This window comes from Pogona vitticeps, chromosome 9 (genome assembly GCF_051106095.1).
Source record: "Pogona vitticeps strain Pit_001003342236 chromosome 9, PviZW2.1, whole genome shotgun sequence".
NCBI lineage: Eukaryota > Metazoa > Chordata > Lepidosauria > Squamata > Agamidae > Pogona > Pogona vitticeps.
This window is the reverse complement of record NC_135791.1, coordinates 19104941-19128304: the sequence shown is the minus strand read 5'-3', so window position 1 is coordinate 19128304 and position 23364 is coordinate 19104941. Positions and strand designations below refer to the sequence as shown.

Sequence of the window (23364 nt, the reverse complement as noted above, 5' to 3'; positions counted from 1 at the left end):
CTGGAAGCAAAGTATGAAGAAATAGCTTCACCTCTCAAGGGAATTCAGGATCTCCTTGGGTGCTGAGCAGAATATTATCAACAGATCCAAAGAGGTCAACAGATTTAATTGTTCCTGCTTGCAGTATGAAGTGAGGGCCTTCGTGTAGCATACTGCTTGTGGGCTTCGCCTTTATTCTTTATTTTTAAACACTTTATTAATTATGTTTATAGGGCTGAAGGTCCGTGTGCGTGCCAATCGATGACTGCCGCCTTGTGTTACATCAGAACTTCACTTTGGGATGTTAGGCTCCAATTTGCTCCCTTCCCATCGCTCATTTTTTGTTTCTTTTTTCTTGTTGGTGTGTTAAACTTGTAAAAGTTCATAACAGCTGCTTCCTGCTTCTCTTTTTCTTCTCTTCCCTCCCTCTCTTTCTATTCTTTAATCCTTTCTGCTGTTCCTTTGATTCTTCTGAACTGTTCCATCTCTCAACCCTCCCTCAACGGCTCCCTGGCTTTCCTTGGACTGCTGCCGAAAATTTCCAGCAGTTTTCAGATGGAAACAAAGAAATGCATGTATTGCACACCCACTATTTTCATAGCAAGAATTGCTGCCTAAGCCCAGCCCTCCCCCCCTCCATTCCACCTCTCTCTGTCCTTTGTCTCCTTCGTCCTTTTAATCTGCAACAGCCTGCTCTGCATGTTTTAAGTGCCAGGGGAAATGGCTGCCCCCGTGGATGAGCAGGGATGCTGGAAAAAAATGGTTTGGAAATCTGCAGCCAAAAGTGCATGAGAAACAGCATGTATGAATTCCCTTGCACATGTATTGGAAAAAGAGGAGTCAACCACACCTTCCCCTCAGAGATTTTAATACCAGGCACCATGGAAAATGCTGAAGAGCAGGCGTCTATTATGACAGTTCCCCTAGTCATGTCAGCAAGTTCAAGTAAAAAAATTGCAGGCAGCAGTTTGATACATGTCACAATACCTATTCTAGCAGTTCTCCTTTCTGCTGCGTCTTTTGCAAGGGTAATCAACTTTGACTGCACTTCAAAAATCAAACACAACAAAAAAATACTTTCGAAACAGCCCGCGAGAATATATTACCCAGGACAGATTGTGCCTCCCTCAAATTACCAGGAGAACTGCAGCCTGGACAGGTTGTAGATGATGATCCCTGCTTATCAGAAAGTCCTAGTGTTCTGATCCTACACGCCCTGGATCCACTACACCACTGAACGCTCTCAGTTGATGCAATAGCATCAACATTATCACCAACAAGAAGGCATTTCCTAAAAGGTTAAAAATATGGGCATTAGTTAAGCAGAAACATGAATATAAGAGTTCTTTTTGATACATTAAGTGAAAGAGCATATGTCTGCCTTCTTGGGCTTCTCCTTCCTTAACCTTTTCTGCCTGCCCGCCTCCTTTCTAGGATCAGAGCTGGTCAGCCAAAGGCTTCTCTTGACTTCCCAGGATCATTGTGTGCTAAATGAACACAAAGAACTACCATATTAAAGCAAACCTCTGTTCAGGCCTATGAATATCATTTTTTATTTATTGTGCTGTTCTGTGCAATCAAATCATTTCTGAATTAAGAGGAACTAAGGGGTTTCAAGTATGTGAAATGTTTAGGGAGTGGTTTATCATCTACAAACACCAGGACATTTTTCATAGTCAAATGGGGATTTGAATCCTGGTCTCCTGAATCATACTAAGTATCTTTTAAAGAAATATTTTTGTCCGCTAGAGCAGGGGTCCCGAACCCCCGGTCCGCGGCCTGGTGCCAGTCTGTGGCCTTGGCAGGACTAGGCTGCAGAGACAGATCCCCCCCCCCCGCATGCACTCCCCCCATGCCCACACACATGCAGGGCCGCCCACCCACCCACATGGATACCCTGCCACCCTCTAGCGTACCCCATCCATCCACGCATGTGCGTGAGCATGCCCCACACACCCATGAGCATGGGGGGTCTCCCCCGCACACCCCCAACCGGTCCACAGTTTGGGGACCACTGCACTAGAGATCATAGGAGAGCCTTTCAATTTAAACCACCCCTTTTCAAATAAAAGGATGTTCTGGAGTTGGGTGGGGAGTATTTATTTTATTTATTTATTTATTGTCATTGTAAGTATATACACAGTATACCCATACAATGAAATTCACAGACACCCAGAGACCAGACACATGCACACACATAAAATTCCTCAAACACTCCCCACCTTCTAAAAAATCTCCAACACTCCCCACCCACTAAAAGTCCCCACTAAAAATACAAACATCTACACCGCAGGCCGAGTAACACAGTCCAACTAACTATTCACTACTGGTGGTCTTTAAGCTCATTATTAAGTGCAATTATAGCTCTGGGATAAAAACTATTCAGAAAACGTGTGGTCCGAGTCTTAATTGTTCTATATCTTCTGCCAGACGGCAACAGTTCCAAAAAGTTATAAGCAGGATGGGAAGAGTCTCTCAGGATGCTGTGTGACTTCCTCAGACAGTCGGATGTGAAGATGTCATCCAGGGTATTTTGGAGTTAGCTGGGGCCAGATCTTCGTTTGAGGGGCAAGTGACTGGATAGGTCCTGTTGGCACTCATTTCCTCCTGTTGCACCTCTCACACACTTCCGGAGTGGAACTACACAATTATATCAGTGTGATACAATTTGACTTGTCATGATTCCATCCTAAAGATAGGTTAGTAATGCGGTGAGGAACTTAGAATGTTATGCCCTACAGTGCTCTCTTCTGTGCTGACACAGCGCTGAAACACTCCACCGCTTAAATACTGTACAACCCAAGTTCACTGATTCTGTGACACAGTTCAATGAAGAAAGGCAGCCTCTCAAGATACAGTACGTACAAATGCTAAATTCAGCTCTTTTGTATGTTTCTTTATCCCTTACTCAGACTTAAACTGCAGTCCACCTAGTTTACAAAAACCTAAATCAGCAGGATGGAAGAAGGAAATGAAAACCAACCAGGGTGGGTGGGAAAGATAGAGATTTCTTCCTTTCAATTATTTCTTAGCCATTTGGGAGATTACAGCTGCTGGGATCAGCTGATCGTATTCACAAAACAACTTTACAATTTCTTGAGGACTGAAAAAGATAAACTCCAGCATTATACAAGGGGCATCAATGGTCAAACCAGGGGGAATCCCATTCCAAAATTTTGAGAGCAAGTGCATCCCTGCAAGCTGCCCTGCATATGGACCCATGAATGTTGCCCTAATCCCAATGTATAGCATTACAAATCTATGGCCAAAATCCTGTTGAGGTTTTGCATCAGCGTTAACACAATTGACATAAATCTTTGTGATGAACTGCCATGAGTAAGAAGCATTTGCTGTTGCCTATCAAATCACACAACTAAGAGCACCAACATAAAAACACTTATGCTAACTTCTTAGCTTATAGCAAGCAATTCATCACCAAGATGTATGCCAATTGCATTACACCAGCAGATATAACCAACAGGATTTGGGCCAATGCTTCTAAACTATTACAGGCCAGCCCCAGTTGTGCTCAGTGGTGTTCTAATGGAAGATGACACCACTGGGTGCATGGGCGTGTTCATCCACCCCCACAAGAAGTGACAGGCAAATGATTCCCAATCCAATTAGTTCTGCCAATTGTTTAGGCATTTCTATTTATTTTTCTGTTTATGCAACATAGCCAGAATAGTGTTGCGTACTTATGGGGCAGTAGAAAAGTCCTATAAATAAATAAATAAATAAATAAATAAATAAATAAATAAATAAATAAATAAATAAATAAATAAATAAATAAATAAATAAATAAATAAATAAACACAGTGGTGCCTCGCTTAACGGCGATAATCCGTTCCAGGAAAACTGCCGTTAAGTGAAAACATTGTAAAGCGGAAATAAAAAGCCAATTGAAACGCATTGAAAACCTTTCAATGCATTCCAATGGGCTTAAAACTCACTGTCCAGCATAGATCCTCCATACAGCGGCCATTTTCGCTGCCTGTATAGCGAGGAATCTCCCTAAACACAGCGGGGAGCCATTTTATTTACCTGGTGGCCATTTTGAAACTGCCGATCAGCTGTTTAAAAAACATCGTTTTGCGAAGAATCAGTTCCCGAAGCAGGGAACCGATCATCACAAAGCGAAATTCCCCCATAGGAAACATCATTTTGCGATCGCAAAAAGATCGTCATAAAGCGGATTCATCATAATGCGGGGCAATCGTAAAGTGAAGCACCACTGTAGACAGACAGACAGACAGACAGACAGACAGACAGACAGGACAGGACAGACAGACAGACAGACAGACAGACAGACAGACAGACAGACAGACAGACAGACAGACAGACAGACAGACAGACAGATAGATAGATAGATAGATAGATAGATAGATAGATAGATAGATAGATAGATAGATAGATAGATAGATAGATAGATAGATAGATAGATAGATAGATAGATAGATAGATAGATAGATAGAATGCCACAACAGATGTGGGGGAGGGGAGAGGACTCGAAATCTCGTTCTTTGGGATAGTCTGTCTTCTTCATCATTAGTGGCTGTTCTTAGAAGCTTATCAGTTGGGCAATAATCTAGAAAATATTGGACAGAGTTACAGCTTTGGAGTTTCATTCACGTTTCATTCATTCCTCTAACATTCAATTCCTAGTCCGATGTGCTAGCAATAGAGGTGCCGAGCACAGTACTCATCTTCCTTTCCAGATATCTAGGTAAAACTGCTGTGGAACCTGGTCCAACAAAAACAAGTATCTGGGGCAGAGGCAAGATTTTAGAGGGTCCAAAAGGTTGGAGCCTGCTGGAGCCTGTTGAGATTTGCTGCTGGAAGAGTTGAAGCCACCCACGCTGATTGCGCATGCTACTCCCAGTCATTACATGTGGCGCAAAGGAAGGATAAACCTGGAAGGCTCAGCATGGAATTGTGCTGGATTCTCACTCTTAGACCCAAGTGTTCCTCTCCCTTCCTTCACCCTCTTGTCTTCGTACATCAGTCTCCTGTGATCCACGTTTCATCACTGGGGAAGTGATGAAACTTGGGGAAGTTTCATCATTGGGGAAGTGATGAAACTCACTTCCCCAATGCCAAAACTGCCAGGCGTAGCTCTGAAAACTAGTCTTCAGTGCATCCTTGACGATGTCAGGTTTATTACGGTGTCTGGTAACAGTTCCAATCATATCTACGTCTGCAGGATCACTGCATAGTCCAAACCAGGTGTTGGCACAGTAGAAGGTTTCCATGGATCAGGTTCTTCCTGTGAGTAAGGAGGCGGATTCAGCATGGCAGAATAGTAGTCTTCAGTGGATCCTTGACGATAGCAGGTTTATTGTGGTATCTGAATACCAAACATAAATCATTACTAGGTAATGCGATGATCGGTAAGCATTTCGCTTTCCAATTTCCGCATAGCAATGTTTTTAAAACAGCTGATTGGCGGTTCCAAAATAGCTGCTGGGTAAATAAAATGGCCGCCCAGTGTTTTTGCCCAGATTCCTCACTTACCGGGCAGTGAAAATGGCGGCCGCATGGAGGATTTTCGCAGAACGGTGAGTTTTTTGCCCATAGGAACGCATTAAACGTGTTTTAATGCATTCCTATGGGCTTCTTTGTCCCGCATAGTGACAAATCCGTATAGCAACAATTTTTCCGGAACGGATTATCGTCGCTATGCGGGGCACCACTGTACCTCTCTTCTTTCATTTTAGAGCCATGCATTAATGTTTTGCCATGTAGTCTCTGTATTTTCTGACTTTTACATCTGAAAAAGTGGACCATGTTCCACAAAAGCTTACATTAAAATGTATCGGTTAGTCTTTAAGTTTCCGCAACATCTTTTTTTGCTTTGCTTTGGTTCTGTATTTCTTGTTGATGTCCTTTCCCAGCTTCCAGTAGCAAACAAATCAGTTGCTTTTTAAAGTGCCCAGCAGCCAGAGACAAAGGGCATCTTTGTTAGCCAACACACGAGTTCACCCAGTGCTGTGACTTGCAATCTTGGCGCTCAGGGCTTCGCTGCGCTATTAGTTACTCTCAGGTCACATGGCATTGAAATATGTGGGAAGAGGATGGAGGAACAATGCCTGTGCCAAAGTGCACAATGACCATATTGATTCCACATGAAGCCTGCCTGTGTTGTGCTGCCTTTTGTCTAGGGCAGTGGTTCTTAACCTTTGTTACTTGGATGCTTTTGAACTGCCACTCCCAGAAACGCCAGTCAGGACAGCTGGTGGTGAAGGCTTCTGGGAGTTGCAGTCCAAAACTCCTGAGTAACCCAAGGTTAAGAACCAGTGGTCTAGGGAGATGTGGCTGGAGGTGTTATACGTATTGGGTCAGATGGCTTCACACCCTTCTAATAACAACTACCAACAAGGACTGCTGGATAGCTCAGTGGTTTAGGCATCTGGCTGCAGAGCCAGAGGTTAGGAGTTTGATTCCCTGCAGGGCTGGACTTGATGATTCATAGGATCCCTTCCAAATCTGCAGTTCTAAGATTATGAAGAAGAAGAGAAAGCAGTGGGTTCATTAATTTCCAATAGCAAAATTTTGGACCCTCTAAATTTTGGCATTCAGTTATAGCTCTGGGCTCACCCAAAGTAGAAGATAAGAAATATTTTTCTGCTGTACTTTCTTCAGTTGTTTCACTTTTCTCTATCTTCCCAGACTCAAGTAAGCCAGCTGCAACGAATTTATTTATTTATTTATTTATTTATTTATTTATTTATTTATTTATTTATTTATTTATTTATTTATTTTGTACCCCACCTATCTGGCCCACCGGACCACTCTAGGCGGCTTCCAAATATAAATCAAATAATAAAACATAGACAAATACATAATAATCAAACAAGAACAGCAGTAAAAATAATAAGGAAAAGTAAGAAAAAATCAAGAGTTGGCTGGAGGGAAGGCCTGAATAAACAGCCATGTTTTTAATTGGGTTTTAAAGGTGCGCAGCGTGGGGGCCGCGCGAATCGCCGGAGGGAGATTGTTCCAGAGGCGAGGAGCCACTGCCAAGAAGGCCCGGTTTCGTGTCTTCTCCTTCCAGGCCTCTCTCGGCGTCAGGCTCCTCAGCCTCACCTCCTGACTCACGTGGGTGATCCGGGTAGACCTTGGTGGGAGGAGGCGTTCCACCAAATATCGAGGTCCTAAACCATTTAGGGCCTTATAAGTAAGCATTAAAACTTTGAAGACATCCCCACTGTTAAGCAAAGGTCCAGACTGGCATGCACCTTCGCCAACATGGTCTTTGGGGTAGGTCTTGTGTGCTGGACCGTGTCCATCATGATAATTCTGTGATGAAGCCTTGAAACCAGAGAACATCCAATTTGAAAAGAACATGAGGATGCATTAATGTTCTAAGAATCTGCACCACCAAACCATGTCAGAGAAATCCTGAGTTGACGTCACGCTGTTTGGATAATCCTATAAAATGGATGCACTTCAGACTTGATTTCTCATCCATCCACCTAAGGAATTTGATGCATCCACTTGCATTGATGTTCAGCAGTGGAACACGCAGAGCGCAAAGCATTGCATACTGAATTGCAAAGAATAGAATGGACTCCAGTAGTGAAACATGAGGCCATTTCATGGCTGAATGATACCTATGTGAATTGTTTTACTTCTGCCAATGGTAAAATATCATGAGCAATCTTCTTAAATTACTAGATGGTAATTTTAGATCACATTTTTCTAGATCAGTGGTCCCCAGCTTTGGGTCACCAGAAGTTCTTGGACTACAACTCCCAGAAATCCTGGCCAGCACAGCTAGTGGTGAAGGCTTCTGGGAGTAGTAGTCCGAGAACATCTGGGGACGTAAAGTTGGAAACCACTGCTCTTTTTCCTTTGGCCATTGTCTTACCTAGATGTCCTACTTGTTTGGGAATCCTTCCTCCATGCTTTTTCTCTGTTTCTTGTTCTCTGAATTACTCCGTCTCCTGCCCTCCTGTATTTCTTTAGTTATTCATTGTACTGTCTGTACTCCACAAGGAATCACAGATTTAAAAAAAAGCAGGTTTCCAAGTTACTTTTTCTCATCTCAGGAATTGCTCCACAGGTTTTGCCCCTCTCCAAGAGACTGCTCCATTTCAAGGTGAATGTGGCCCTTAAGATGTCCTTGCACTGCAGCTCCCACTAGCCTTGACCCTGGTACAGTGGTGCCTCACTTAACGACGATAATCCATTCCAGGAAAATCGCTGTTAAGCTAAAACATCGTAAAGCAAAAATAAAAACCCCACTGAAACGCATTGAAACCCATTCAATACATTCCAATGGGGTAAAAACTCACCGTCCAGCGAAGATCCTCCATACGGCAGCCATTTTCGCTGCCTGTGCAGCAAGGAATCCGTCCCTAAACACAGCAGGGAGCCATTTTAATCACCCGGTGGCCATTTTGAAATCGCCAATCAGCTGTTCAAAAAACATTGCTTTGCGAAGAATCGGTTCCCGAAGCAAGGAACCGATCATCGCAAAGCAAAATTCCCCCATCGCAAAAAGATCATCGTTAAGCGGTTTCCTTGTAATGCGGGGCAATCGTAAAGCGAGGCACCACTGTATTCATTTCGCTTCATTTTCCAGCCTCTGTCAAGTCAGGTTTTTAATTATTCCGATCCCGACTAGAGAGGCAGTGTTTATTCCATTATGCAGACAGATGAGCCGAACACATTTTCAATGACTAAAAATGTCTCTCCTTAATGCATCATGCAGCAGATTTTTCAGAAATTCCTGGGAAGAGGGAACTACACGCTGGCAGTTGTAGAAAAGAAAAGAAAAAACGCTGACAGTGTCACTGCGTAGCCCAACCCAGGGGTTTGCGCAATAAGAAGTGTCCACGGAGCAGATTATGAGCCAACCTTTACATCACAGATAGTAATGGAGAGTTCAAAATTAAATTCTAGCTAAAATTGTGTCCTTGTTTTGGAGACTTCCATGTTTGACAAACGAATCAAACTTGAAGACAAGCCTGTATTTAAATCCTCAACATCAATCACAAAAAAGCAAGTAAAATTGCAAACCATAGGAGGTGGGAAATGCTGCTGGGGAAACAATCAGACGCTGCAGCATGTGGTGTAGTTGTGCCATTCCACCTGGGGCTGAAGCCTTAGCCATTATCCTGAAGCCAGGGCCTGTTAGGTCCCTTTCTATTGACCTGGCCTAAGCACTCTTTCTACTTCCTCCCCTCAGGTACCTGCAGGCTCTTGGCTCTTCAAAACTGCCCTCACTTTGTATCTATGATGATGATGATGATGATGATGATGATGATGATGATGATGATGATGTCCAGATCATTGACATTGCAATCTCAGGGGATGCCAGAGTTGAAAATAGAGACTTGGAAAAACTTACAAAGTACAGAGACCTGGCAATCGAAACATCTCATCTCTGAAAGAAACACACTTCAGGGGTCCCCTCAGTCATTGGGGCTTTGGGAACAATATCAAGAAATTCCATACAGTACTATAAGCAGTTGCAGATCTCAGAAATCACACCATGAGAGCTACCAAAAACAGCAATATTAGGAACAGCATACATACTGCGTCGATCTTTACCAGATACTTAGGCTTTTGGTTAAGACTTGCATCAGTTATATAGTAATACCAATCAATGTTTTTATAATTTTGATTGCACCTGGCGTTTTTAACAACAACAACAACAACAACAACAACAACAACAACAACAACAACAACAACAAGAAGTGCTGTCAAGTCAATTCTGACTTGTGGCTACCCTTTCCAGGGTTTTTCTAGGTACAGAGTACTCGGAAGTGGTTGACCATTCCCTTCTTCTGGGGGATGTCCTGGGACTGTGTAGCTTCTCCAAGGCCACACAGTCTGGCTCTTCTCCATGGAAATCCACAGTGGGAAATCAAACTCCCAACCTCTGGCTTTGCAGCCAGATACTAAACCACTGAACAATCCGGCCTTGCATCTCACAGGGATATGCTTTTCCCTCTCACCTCAGACTGCTTTCCCTTTGGATGAGGAAGGAATCTAGTCCAGCTTCACTGAACTGGCTCCGTTCATAGTGGATGGAGCCAGTTCAACCTCTCACACTCCTGCCTCCCTGCCTGCTTGCCTGCTTAGGGTAGCTTGGGTGCTGTTTGGCTTTCTGCACCCCAGTCTTTGTCAGTCTGCGCATGTGCAAGATGTTAACTAACAGCCAGAAAAGAGCCCTCCTGCAACTCACTCATCGGGCTGCTTTTGCTTCTCTCCTCCCCCACCCAACCGTCTGTCTGTCTGTCTGTCTGTGTGTGTGTGTGTGTGTGTGTGTGTGTGTGTGTGTGTGTGTGTGTGTGTGTGTGTGTGTGTGTGTGTGTGTGTGTGTGTGTGTGTGTGTGTGTGTGTGTGTGTGTGTGTGTGTGTGTGTGTGTGTGTGTGTGTGTTTGCAGTGTCCCATGCTTTGCAAATGAACTTGCTGAGGCCAGGTTAAGGAGAAGGGAGGGTAGAATTATGCTAAAGCAGGGGTCCCCAAACTTTTTCATCCCGCGGACCGGCAGGGAAAGTGGGGCACCCCCACGCTCATGCACTTGCATGAACAAGCACGTGCACATGTGCAAACAGCAGCATGGCACTCATGCAGGCGCGCAGGCAAAAATGGCAGCGGGTATGCATGCGCAAACAGGCTGTGCGGGGGTGAGTGCATGCGGGGGTGGGGCAGGAGGTCTGTCTCTGCGGTCCAGTCCGGCTCAAGCCACGGCCCGGCACCGGGCCATGATCCAGGGGTTGGAGACCTCTGTGCTAAAGCATAATTTGGACTATGTGAGTGTGTCTACATGCACACTCGGGAACGAAAAAGCATGTGTGTGCACGAGAGAGAGTCTTGTGAAGGGACCCTGGATTTCCGAATTTGTGATTTACAAATTCTTCCAGCACTTAAGAAATTACATCTTGTTATTACGTGCTCTCGGCAATGCAAAGCTTGACCCTGAAAGAGAAGATCAAACCTGAACCCTCACTCTCCTGGCATTGTTGCTAAGCTAGAATCGCATGTGGCTCCAATAATGGAATAGAGTTGATAAGATAAATGAAAAGGCATTCTCCTGCCCTGAGCCGCTGGCTGAGCTCCCATTTACCTTTCCACCTTGAGTTTAGTCTAATCATTGATTAATGAAACATCAAAGCTTGGCTGCCTCCGTCGAGGACCTACCAAGCAAAACTTTCCAGTGGAAGAACACCCTCTCTCCTGCTCTCGAAATTATGTGCACATTCCCTCAGCGGCAGGTGAGCAGGAATTCTCCAGGAACGAGCAAGTCCATGCCTGAAAATAAACTTTCCGGCCTCTTTAATAGGAGCCCAAAATCCAGGAACGGGTAGAGCCTGGTGCAGAAGATATGCAAAGAACTCTGCGTCCAGGAATGTTGTTTTGAAAGCCAAAAGAGAATGCCACTCACTGCCCTTTTGCACAAAATCCACTTCTGCTTTTCGTAAAGTTTCATTCATTTCAACAGGATCATTTGGGGAAGGACGTAGGTAGTTTGTGACCAGATCATGCAGGCACTCCCCTGAAAGTTTGGGGTAGAGCGTGCAGATACTCTCACACAGTTTACAAGCCATGCCTGAGGGGGAAAATGAGTGTTATTAAATTGATTCTCCTGTTAGACAGTCAGCAGTTCAAATTCCTTGCCAACTTTCTGCCTGGCCTTCAGCTGTTTTTGCTGCCTCTCTTCACGTTTAAATTATGGCTTTCAGAATTTAAAGCTCATAGGTGGCAAAGTAGACACTGTTGCTCTGAACTAGTTTAACTGGACGGTCTTACGGTGACATCTCGGCCTATATTAGCTACCCTGACTGGGAAACGCTGGGAGCAGTGTGCCAGTGAAGATGGACTCCCAGTCCGGCTGTTTGAAATCCTGCAGAGCATGGCAAATCTTGGGGCTGAATCTTAGATTTTTGCTGTGCAAGAGTGTTGACACTCGGCTCCAGGGCTCTGAGATTTTGCTGGCGCCATGTGCCTGCTCTGTTGTTCAGGTATGTGAAGAATTCTCTCCCCAGGTCAACATGTTCACTTGTAAATATCTATAGCCATATCTATACTGAGGTAACTTTTTTTCTTTTGTTTGTTCACAGCTCCTGAAATCCATTGCCAGCATAGCCTTTAGCTGAGGTCTTCTGGGGGATCCAAAAAAGGAACTTTTCCAAGCGTATAGTAATTTAAAACCACCTTATATCTCCTGCAGCTGGCAACTGGAGAGGCTACAATGCACATTTTTCCATCACTTCTAATGCAAACCCAGTTTTACTCATAATAACCCATCAGGTTGGGAGGATCAAGTTTAGTGAACGACATTTGTGCAAATGATTAATGGACATTGAGGGTGACAGGTTTCATTTCACACAGAAGCATGGACAGTGGTCAGGGTAGGGTTTGTCAGAGTTGCATAAATGGTATAAGGAACTCTACTTATGGATAGAGGTTCTGAGTCCTGAGCAAGAAATGTACAAGCCAACTACTCTCTCTCTCTCTCTCTCTCTCAAGAAAACATGCAGGAACCCTGTCCACCATTTCATGTGCCAACCCTCACTTCCCCTTATGCTCAGTTGGTACAGATGTGCAAATAATTAATAAATCACAAAATCAACAGAAGCCTTCACAAGTGACCTCTTCCCAAGGCCAGATTTGCCCCTTTGTACATCACATGCTCAAAAAACTGAAGTATGCAAAAGAGTATCAACAGACAGTGTTGCCAGCTTATCAAGTGGGCCCCTGTAGCTGTGCCTCTCAAAGCAGCTGAATCTCCAGTTGGTAAAACCTCTCTTTTCTGCTGTGATCATCATGAAAGGTATCAGGATAGCCATAAAGATAAAATTAAGCGTTCAGTGCAAAGCATGAGATTTGCAGACTGTTCAAACTGGTGGAAGAAACTGAGATGAAAAGAGGTAGAAAATGGGGGATACTTTCCCTCCCCCCCCCCCGCAAGAACTTCCCCTGATAGGAAAAATGGACATTTTGTGAAACATTATAGAACCAAATGAATATATTCCATTATCCAATGAAAATATGTTCTCTTTCAAAAGAAATGAAATGCTTAAGATACTTCCCCCCACTCATCCAGACAGCATCATATAGAAATTGCCTTACATTAAATCTTTTCAGCCTTAGAGAAAGACAAGGTCTGTGTATGTTTGAGACCTTTACACTACACTACAAATGCTACTTGTGTCTAGAGTTGTGGGGCCTCCTCAGGGAGCTTCCAGGAACTGAGATTCTTCACCAAGCAAGGAGATCATTTCACAGCAAGCTGTGCTGGAAGAGGACAAACTTTGATTTTATGAAGGAGGGGATGATCTTCACGCCTGGCCACCTACCGGCATCTCTACCACACTCTTAACTGCCCATAGGGCATATGTGTATTGTGCACGTATTTGTTTAGGAAATCTACACTGTCTGCATCACCCTCTCACACGGACTATTTTGCCATCATTAGTCATCGTCATCATGTGGCGTCAAGTCAATTCTGACTTAAGGCAAGCCTTTCCAGGGTTTCTAGGTTTACCATTCCCTTCTGAGAGCAGTCTGGGACTGTGCAGGTTGCCCAAGGCTACACAGGCTGACCCTACGTATAGGAGATAGAGTAGGAAACAGAACTCCTAACCTTTAACTTCATAGTCAGAAACCTAAACCACTGAGCTATCATTACAAAGGATCTATTGGAAGCAATATGTGCTATAATATCAGCTGCTGGGGAACACAAATAGAGAATGCCAATGCACTCTTGTGCTGGTTGTAGGCTTCCCAGACACATCTGAAATGTCTCTACGCGGCAGTGTTACAGGAGTTTGATACCAGTTTGGGTGGGATCCCTCAGGTCTCTTCGTGGGAGATCAGATGAGCATAAAGCTCACTATTTGCTTTGCTTTTAGTGCAGACTGAGTGGCCCACTTTTGTGTTTTAAGTAAAGGCAATCCATTACACCCCTTTTTCAAGCTGTTCTTCTCCTTTCTGGCATAGCACCAGGGCTGCAGTTTTATTCAATGTGACTGGGAGTGCTTCAGATTATCCCATTCAACAGTCTGTGTGTGCTTGTTTAATTCACTCACAAATAGAGCTGTGGGTGGTGTTGACTTCAATTATAACTTCGTGATGTGTGCAATGGTTCTGTCAGTAGAAAGAACAGCAGAGTAACCCTCTCCTTTATTTTATTTCTTTATTCTCACAAATTTTCTAAATATCTCAATTATAAGGGAGTATCCAGGGTAGATTGATGTACTGCTGTAGCGCTGTGTCACACTAAATTAAACCAAAGCAGCCCACAGAATGACAGTCATGACAAAAGACAGAGATGGGGTTGGGATATGTCTATAATTGAAAGGGGAATTCTGGATCTTTCTCAAGAAAAAAGAAAATCTCCCATTGAAATGAAAGGATCACTCTAGTATGAGATAAATAGAAGACACTGAAGATAAGGGCATTTAAACACAACCCAGATCCGTCAAACTTCTCCCATCTAGTCACACCCTTAGATTCTTCTAAGACAGGATATCGTGATGCAAATGGAGGTGAAAGAGTCATGTGGTCCATGTCTTGAATATACAGTGGTGCCCTGCATAGCGAGGTTAATCCGTTCCGGATTAACCTTCGCTATGGGGAAACATCGCTATATGGAACGGAAAAGCCCATTGGAACGCATTAAACTTCGTTTAATGCGTTCCAAATGGGCCCAAAACTCACCATTCTGCGATGTTTCCCCATCCGGCCGTGGCCATTTTGGGTGTTCTGGCAGCCATTTTGGGTGTTCCGGTGGCCATCTTGGGTGTTCCGGTGGCCATTTTGGGTGTTCCAGTGGCCATTTTGGAACTGCTGAACAGCTGTTCCCCCATCGCAATGCGATAAAACATCGCTATGCGATCGCAAAATCCGCATCGCTATGCGGATTCATCGTTAAACAGTGCGCTCGTTATGCGAGGCACCACTCTACACAGATTTTTTGTTTTTCTTCAATGCTGTTGAATTTTAACATAAGGCAATTTCTATATGACATTGTCTGAACATTTAATCCTACAGAATCCTGGGATTGTAGTTTGGTGAAATACTTAGAATTATCTGCCACAGAGTTCTAACGCCTTCCTTGAAGTACAGCAGACAATTCTAAGAACTTCACCAAACTACAGTTCCCAGAATTCCACGGGATAGGCCCTAGACAAGCAAGGGGACATAAACCTGTTGGACGAGTTCATTATAGATCTTTGTTATCATCCATCAGATTTCTTAGACTCTTCCAAGACAGGATATCATGTGGCAACTAGGATAGAGTTATTTAGGCAGTCTGTTATTGTTGTTATTACGGTACATTTTGTTAAGTCATCTCCAACTTGTTGACCTTATGAATGAGTGCCCTTCAAAATGCCCTGTCCTCAATAGCCCTGCTCAGCTCCTGAAAACATAACCCTGTGGTTTCCTTTATGAAGATAATCCCTCTCATATTCAGCCTTCCTCTTTTCCTGTTGCCTTCAGATTTACTCATCATTATTGCCTTTTCCAGTAAGCCTTGCCTTGTAATGTTGTCTCCAAAGTATGACAGCCTCTGTTTTGGCATCTTTTGCTTCCAGAGAAAGTTCAGGCTTGATCCACTTGTTTATCTTTCTAGCAGTCCATGTTGTCCACAAAGCTCTCCTCCACCATGTTTTAAACGAGTGGATTTTTTCCCCTGTCAGCTTTCCTCACTATCCAGCTTTCACACCTGTATAGAGTAATTAGGAATAGAATAGTGTGGAGGATCTTGAGTTTGGTCTCCAGTAGCCGTCATGAGAGACACAGGGGGTTTCCTCAGAAAACCTTCCCTGCCCCCTCCTCTTCCCACAGCAAAAACTGGGAAATGGGGGGGGAAAAACAGAGTCCCCTGCTGTTTGGAAAAGTGTATACTTTTGCCGGAAGTTGCCACATGGAATGCAAGCTTTCTCTGTTACTCATTATGCAATTACTCATTCCACCGCCTCGTTGAACTGGACTGCAAGGCAGCACAAAGGCATTCTGTGCAAGAGCTGGAGCGATACACAGCGTTGCTTCCAGCAGAGCAGCGGAGCGGGGCGACCAGTTTTGCTCAGGCAAGCCTCTAACCCAACAAAGATCTAGCCCACGGGTGGGAGAAGCACCAGCCCAGCGGGGAGGAAGGCAGAGGTTCAACTGCAGAGAGGAAGAGAAGAATAAGGTCCCTAAGTGACGTGGAAGAACCAAAGAGAAGAGACTTTGCTTACCCAGCTGGAAACAAGAGGGAGTGGAGGAACGCAGGAGACTCTACGATGAGCAACCAAAACTATGAGAAGGTTCAAAGTGATGGGCTGAACATGCCGGAACCCCCACCTTACTCTGAAAAACAGCCCTATGGGGGACCCGAGCCAGCAGCCCCTATGGTGGGCTATGGGGCGACTCCTGCCATGCCACCTTTGTATCAACCTGGCCCAGTCCTTCAACCTCCACAGTCTGTTTTCGTCACACCTGTCCAGCCGAGCAACGAACCCGATTACCTGGCCTACTCCATCTTCACCATGCTTTGCTGCTGCCTTCCCTTGGGTATTGCCTCCTTGGTTTATTCTATACAGGTACGTCTCGGTGTAGCTGCGGGCGTCTGACTGAGTGTATGTCTGGGGAGGGGACTCACGCAGGAATCAGGTGGGTGCGAGGGGGATTTCAGATCCTTTACCTTTCAGGGAGATCCGTGAACATCTGTATTTAAAAGACAGGCAGGAGAGGACAAATAGTTTGATGCAAAGTTTCTGAATCTCTTTAAGGCAGTGGATTGCAATCTTGGGTCCCCAGGTGTTCTTGGACTAAAACTCCCAGAAGCCTTCATCATGAGCTGTGCTGGGAGCTGGAGTCCAAGAACATCTGGAGATCCAAGCTTGGGAACCACTGATCTAGTCCACGGCAGTGAACCTCTGTTCTGTCAAGGTTAATATTCCCTTCAGGTGGGATCTTCAAGAGCATCATGTAGTAAAAGGCAAAGGCTAAAGTGAGTGCAGCCAGACCCTGGGGCCACCAGCCTCTCTCTCTTTCTCTCCAAACTTTTCATGGAGTGGAATAAAGGCCATTTTCTCAAGCTGCCTCTCCCTTATATCTGAATGGTTGGACTACAACTCCTATCATCCCCAGCTATGTGGAAATAATGAGGGCCTTTCCACCACAATTGAAGTCCTGGTATGGAGGGGGGCCATGCATTGAAATAGGGAGTCAGTAAAGTGGGGGAGGGGAATAAAGCCCAACATGAGTGGGAGAAATTGTGGGGAAAGTAAGAATACAACGGTGCCTCGCAAGACAAATGCCTCGCATGACAAAAAAAAACTTGCAAGACAAATGGTTTTGGCAATGGAGTTGATGACTCGCAAGACAAATGTTCCTATGGCCTATGGAAATGTTCCTATGGAATATTTCCAGTTTTTTTTTTGTTCCTGCCTCATGTTTGCTGATTTTAAAACGTTTTTCTATGATGTTTAAAATGTTAAGGTTTTTTGACTGAAATTTTTTAAATCATCTGCACAATATGTATGGCTTTAAAGAGCACTTAATAAACCCTTTGTCAACCAAATTTGACTTTGTTCTGACTTTTTTTGCCCATAGGAATGCATTAATTAGATCTCAATGCGTTCCTATGGAAAAACGCATTTCGCAAGACGAATTTTTCGCAAGACAACATTAACCGTGGAACGAATCAAATTCGTCTTGCGAGGCACCACTGTGTTTTGCATTTACGCCAGCAGAGAGTGTTGAGCGAACAACCGTTGAACAGGAGTTCAAGAAACTCACAATTGGGGGTGGGAGTGAGAGGAGAGGCCTCCATTTACCACCTCAAGAAGACCACTTCTCTCTCATTTTTAGTTGCACAAGGTTTGTGTAACTTTCTGCAGCTCCTTGATGTTGGGGCACGCCGTGCAGGATAGTCCGGGTTTTGCTCCCAGAGTCATTTTTCCATTTCTCCCAGGCCTTTTTATACTTCTTGTACTGTTCTTGAACATCGTGAAAGTGAATGGAAGATATTTCATTGTATATAATGGTTTTGTTTCAATCAAACAAACCCTAGAGTCTTGCAGGACTATTAAGACTAACAGGGAAGAAGTCGATTGCATGAAGTTTACAGAACTTGCCACAGTTCACTATGACTAATCAATGTGGTGTTGAAGCACATGTTGGTTGCAAGCCTGGCCATGCACCCAATGGCACAACCGAGATGTGTCCCAACATCTCATCAGTTAACTGCAAGACATTATGCAAATGGAAACACGTATAGAATTCTGGCCCAAGATCCATTTTAGAATAAGCTTTGGTGCATGCCAAGCCACGTTCTCAAATGGCCAACGTACAATACAGGTGTTTATATGAAACTGGGCAAAGAAGATTATTAACGCAGGCTAAAGGACAGCGACACAAACATCCTGCTTGATCAAGAATATAACATGGGAATCGGCATGAACCGGAAAACCTGTGGTTTGTGGTTTGCGGCTAACCATGGACCACAAACCACTATGGACCCCACAGAAAAATGAACCAGTTCACAGTTTTTATCGTCTCGAGAGTGGCACACCTAAACAGGTGGATCACTGTATTATGGCAATAAAAATTGCAGGAAACTAAGGCATAAAGATCCTCTACTACCAGTGCTAACATCTCAGTTTGAAGGGTTTACACTAGGGCAGACCTGGGCAAAGTGCGGCCCGCGGGCCACGTACAGCCCACGAGCCGCTCCTGTCCGGCCCACGGACAGTTTTGAACATCAAAATCATTTATAGCTTTTTGTCTAACGTTGATCAGTTGCTTATCTTTAACATACCGCAAAAAAACCTCTTTAGTATTTGTGAATATTAACAAGTTTGAAATAAAAACAATCATAACATCACTGTTTCATTTTATTTTTAAGTAAAGTTGGTTCGGCCCCCGAACACAGTTCAGATTTTTCATGTGGCACATAAGATGAAAGACAGGATTCCTCTGTTTTTAATAATTGTTTAGAAATAATTCCAGTGCAGTGAATAGAGTGTCAGGCTAAGACTCGGGAGAGCTGGGTTCAAATCCCCCCTCTCCACTATGGAAGCTCACGAGGAGGAAGTGGTTGGCACTGGTAAAACCACTCCTTAAATATCTCAGTTACCTTGAAAGCTCTATTTATGGATCACTGTAAGTTGTTTTGGGCTTGATGGCACTGAATGCACACAGAAAAGGAGATCTTAGTGTGTGTGACTGGTGCATCGAGTTCTATTTCTGGAAATATCTCATTGCACACAGCTGTTAAAGATAGAGAATTGTTATTCATTACATGTTTTGAACTTTGCTTTCCAGGGATTCCAGCCAATATATTGAGTGTTAAAGACAAAGGGCAACCTAGTCCAAAACAGCCGGGGGGGGGGGGCTGCATTTCCCAAGGCCCGACCTGTAGACCCTTGGGTTACTAGTAGGTGCTGTATTGCGAGAGAAAACGGGGCTGTCTTGACCAACACATCAGTAGCTGTTTCACAGTGGTTGAGGACCACCCGGTTGCATTTTTCCCCTCTGACTTGTTACTTCTTTCTCCCCAGACCCGAGAAGCCAATCATATGGGAAATCGCGCAGCTGCACAGCGGAACTCCAGGATGGCACGGATCTTGGCCCATACAGCCCTCGGGGTGGGGCTTGCCTTCACCGTTCTCTACATCGTCTTCGTCGTGGTCATTTACAACGTTCACTAAAAGTGACAGCTTCTCAAAACTACTTCTGTGTTGGCAACTAATCAGTGGTTTTGTCCCCTTAAATCTTTCCAATAAAATCAACCCCATGGAGACAAGCTGATTGATGGGCACCAAGGATCAAATGGGAAAGCAGGGTCCAGCTGGGTGGCTGGACAATGTCCCTTTGATCAGCTAGGTAGTCCTAAGGACACTTATCTTGTCGGTGGCGATCTATCGATGATCAAGCCCTTGAAATGAAATTCCTGAGATGGGTTTATAGATCAGGCTCTCCTCTCTCATTCTCTTGCCCAGGATTAATTCCTGTTGTAGATTCCTCCTTCTGTATTTCATCTCTTCCTCTGTATTCGATCGCCCGTATTGCTCTTTGAACCCGTGTCTGGGCTCGCTGGCTTCCCTCGGACGACTTCTTGCTTGCCAATATTTCACGGATGAAAACAAAAGTGTGTTTGCAGCACTCCTGCTCTCATAGCACAAATTGCTACCTAAACACTGTTCTGTTCCACAGATGGACAATAGATGGCTCTCCGGTTGACATTGCCAAACAACTGCCATCATTCTACACTGTTTGAAGATGCTGGGAGTGGCCATCAAGCAATGTCTGGAGAGTCAGTCATTCTCCATCCTCATTTTCTCTGCATTGTCACCAATGCAAATAGCTGCCCTACAAACACAATGCCAGGAAAATATATACAGTTTTAATTGATTTCGTCTATGAATGCCTGTTCGAAACAAGCCCCAGTTTCAGAACATGTCATGGCAGGCTACAGGGCATGGCTACCTAATGTTCATGTGAATTTGTTCACTTGCTTATACATTAAGGGCAAGGCGAAGACACTCCACCTTGCCTTCTAGAGCTTTGGCTCCGAACCTTGGGTCCCCAGATGTTCTTGGACTACAACTCCCAGAAGTCCTGGCCAGCACTGCTAGTGTTCATGGTTTCTGTGAGTTTTAGTCCAAGAACATCTGGGGACCCAAGGTTGGGAAGTACTGCAGTCAAGATGTTTTGAAGAAGTAAAAATATGAAGTCGTTGATTTTGAAGGGAAGGGAATAAATAAACTTCTTCCCATGTAACAGCTCCTTCTCGGCATCATCCTTCCCTTTTGGTTTTCATGTTCATACTTTGCATCAGAGCACATCAGCAAATCACTTTCTTTGTCTGTTTTGCACAGTCCAGCCAATGATAACCCCCAGTTTCACTTCCAGGGCAAAATTCCTTGACATGTTTCAATCTAGATCCATGAATTGTAGTTGATTGACAATTCTGTCCAATGTGTTTCTTCAAAGGACTGTAAAGTTCAACATGAATGGTTTCTTAGAGACAGACAATTACAACTAACTGTGTGTTGTGGGTGGAGGATCCATGTCTGATTTATCAGGAACATAAAACATGGATCTATTTTGATTTTTTCAGTCTCCAGATCTCTCTTCCACCCTTGGCCGTTGCCACTGTTGTAAATGGGCAGATGGTAGAATTGCAAGGTTCCGTTTGTTCTCACGAGAAACCCATGGTTTTCCAACCAGATCTTCCTGCCTTTTTGGCTAAGATCAAGTGTGGTGTGTGTAGCTACAAAATAGTGACAGATGGGTGTTGTCTTATACCTTGGGAATCAAACCCCATACTGTGTTTGAGGTTTGAAACTTACTGTAGAGTAAATGCGGGCAGCCATTATCCAGATGAGAACCAGGATATCCTGGAGGAGAAAGTTGAAACTTTTCCCCCAGTTTCTGCTGTCTCACTCCCCTGCACATACTGGCCCTGAGCCAGATCAGGACTGTGCATGTTTAAATTAAAGTGGGTAAAAATAAGATAAAGATCTCTGTGCTGTATGTTTAAAGAATCTTGCTTGGAAGTACAGAGCAGACTGTTCCTTCATCCATGATTAGCTTGCAGTCTGGACTTTCCAAAGTTTACACCAGAGTCCTACCCGACCCTAGACTTCAAAACTACCAGAATGTAAATAGGAAATTCGATTTGTATAAAGACACTCACCAAATGTAGAGCTTACAGAAGACCACCAGAGTTGGTCTTTGCCGATAGGTCACTTTCCATCTGGAGAAGGCTTCAACAGAGACACAAAATAAGCAAAGACAAAGATGGAAGAACTACACCCATGGTTCCTAGCTTTGGGTCCCCAGATGTTCTTGGACTAAAACTTCCCCAAAGCCTTCAGCACTAGCTGTGCTGGCCAGGATTTCCAAGAGTTCTAATTCAGGAACATCTGGAGACCTGAGGTTGGGAATCACTGAGCAAGACTCTTTCCCCCTAAGACTGGGGAGTCTATCCATGCAGCTAAACAGTCCAGCTGATGCCTCAATCCTGAAAGCACTTATTAGGGAACAGAACTTGAGAAAGAATTTTTAAGAAAAATGAATACAATGCCAGACTGAAACTATCAACTGAGCAGTGGTATAATTATGTGCTGGATCCCAGAGCATTATCCTATCATTGCACAGTTACATATGTCTTCACTATATGTCCCTATCATTATTCTTCTTTTAAAAGTTACTCTCCAAGAGGCCTGCTGAACCCAGTGGGGTTTTCTTCTGAGTAAAAATACATGGAACTGCATTACTAGGAAAGAATGCAGACGGGTTTTAAATTTTTAAAATATCAGTCTGAAGTTCTTGACTATCCACTGCAGTGCGTCTATAGATCTACCATGGGAACTCAATATATTCTGCCTCTTCCTGTTGTATATAAATTTAATATTTTGCTTTTAATTGCTTGCAATCATTAATCATGGCACCACAGTGGTATACAGTGCCGTCAACTTGCACTGGAAGATATAACCAGTGCTTTCCAGTTCTTTTGAACTCCAAGCTTCTGTCATCCTGATTAGCTTGATCAATGCTTAGGGAACCGGCCTTGTAAAAATTACCTTTTTGACCACAATTCCCAGAACCCTCCAGTTCGAATGCCCGGTTGTTGGCTGAGGGATACAGGAAGCTCAAGATTGAAAAGGTCACTTTCCCAGCTCTAGGTAGAGATTATGGGAAATGCAGTCTGGAATCACTGAGAGCAATGGGTTGTCTAGCCATGTCAAGAGAGCCAGTGAGAAATTGGATGGTGTCAAATAAGGAAACTAATCACAGAACATCAGATTAACAATTGTGAAATAAGATGCCCTATTTAGCCTTGAACCACACATTGTTTAATGAATCGTGTATATGTCATTTGAAGCAAAGAATAAAGATGTATTTCCATTGTTGTTTAGTGAAATGATGGTGTCAGCTTCATTAAAGGTATCTAAAATCTCTTGTGTTTGTTTTCAGAGAATCTAATGTGCTGATCCTTTTGTAACTCTTTGACTCCTTCTGAGAAAGAAACAGCCCTGTTGGACAGGGTCTTGACTATTTTATTCAAACCAACCGAAGGATTTATTCAAATTCAGCTAAACCTTTACTTTTGTCTGGGTTTTGTCATTGAAGAATTATGAATCATCTCTCCAAGTTTACTCTCAACAAGAGAAACAGTTAAGTGGGTCTGTGTGAACATTTACTTGTGTTTTATTACAGACTTGTACGTTATACTGCTAGCAGTAATTCCTACTGGCTCCAAGGGGAAAGTCCATGATTTTATAGTGTTTTGTGCCTCCAGCTCAGACCCACCTCAACGTGACTAAAAAAGAAATCTGGGATGTTTAACTGTTTGGGGTGCATGTCACAAAGAGAGGCATACCTATCTATATCTATTCGACCAGAGAGGCGTACCTATCTATATCTAT

The 23364-nt window shown here is 43.9% G+C and overlaps 1 protein-coding gene across 1 annotated transcript; it reads left to right on the top strand.

Annotated features, from left to right (window-relative positions):
- Positions 1 to 15907: 15907 nt before the first annotated feature.
- LOC110089087 (proline rich transmembrane protein 1B) lies at positions 15908 to 22894 on the top strand. The gene is made up of 2 exons (XM_020811882.3): positions 15908 to 16524; positions 19489 to 22894. The coding sequence occupies exons 1-2, from the start codon at positions 16225 to 16227 to the stop codon at positions 19636 to 19638; spliced, it is 450 nt and encodes a 149-aa protein (XP_020667541.1). The 5' UTR covers positions 15908 to 16224; the 3' UTR covers positions 19639 to 22894.
- The last annotated feature ends 470 nt before the right edge of the window (positions 22895 to 23364 follow it).

Excerpts from the sequence above, each read along its gene's own strand:
- LOC110089087 (XM_020811882.3), top strand. The coding sequence starts at position 16,225 with ATGAGCAACCAAAACTATGAGAAGGTTCAAAGTGATGGGCTGAACATG. Across the intron at positions 16,525-19,488 it reads CCTTGGTTTATTCTATACAG|ACCCGAGAAGCCAATCATAT; the intron begins GTACGTCTCGGT and ends CTTTCTCCCCAG.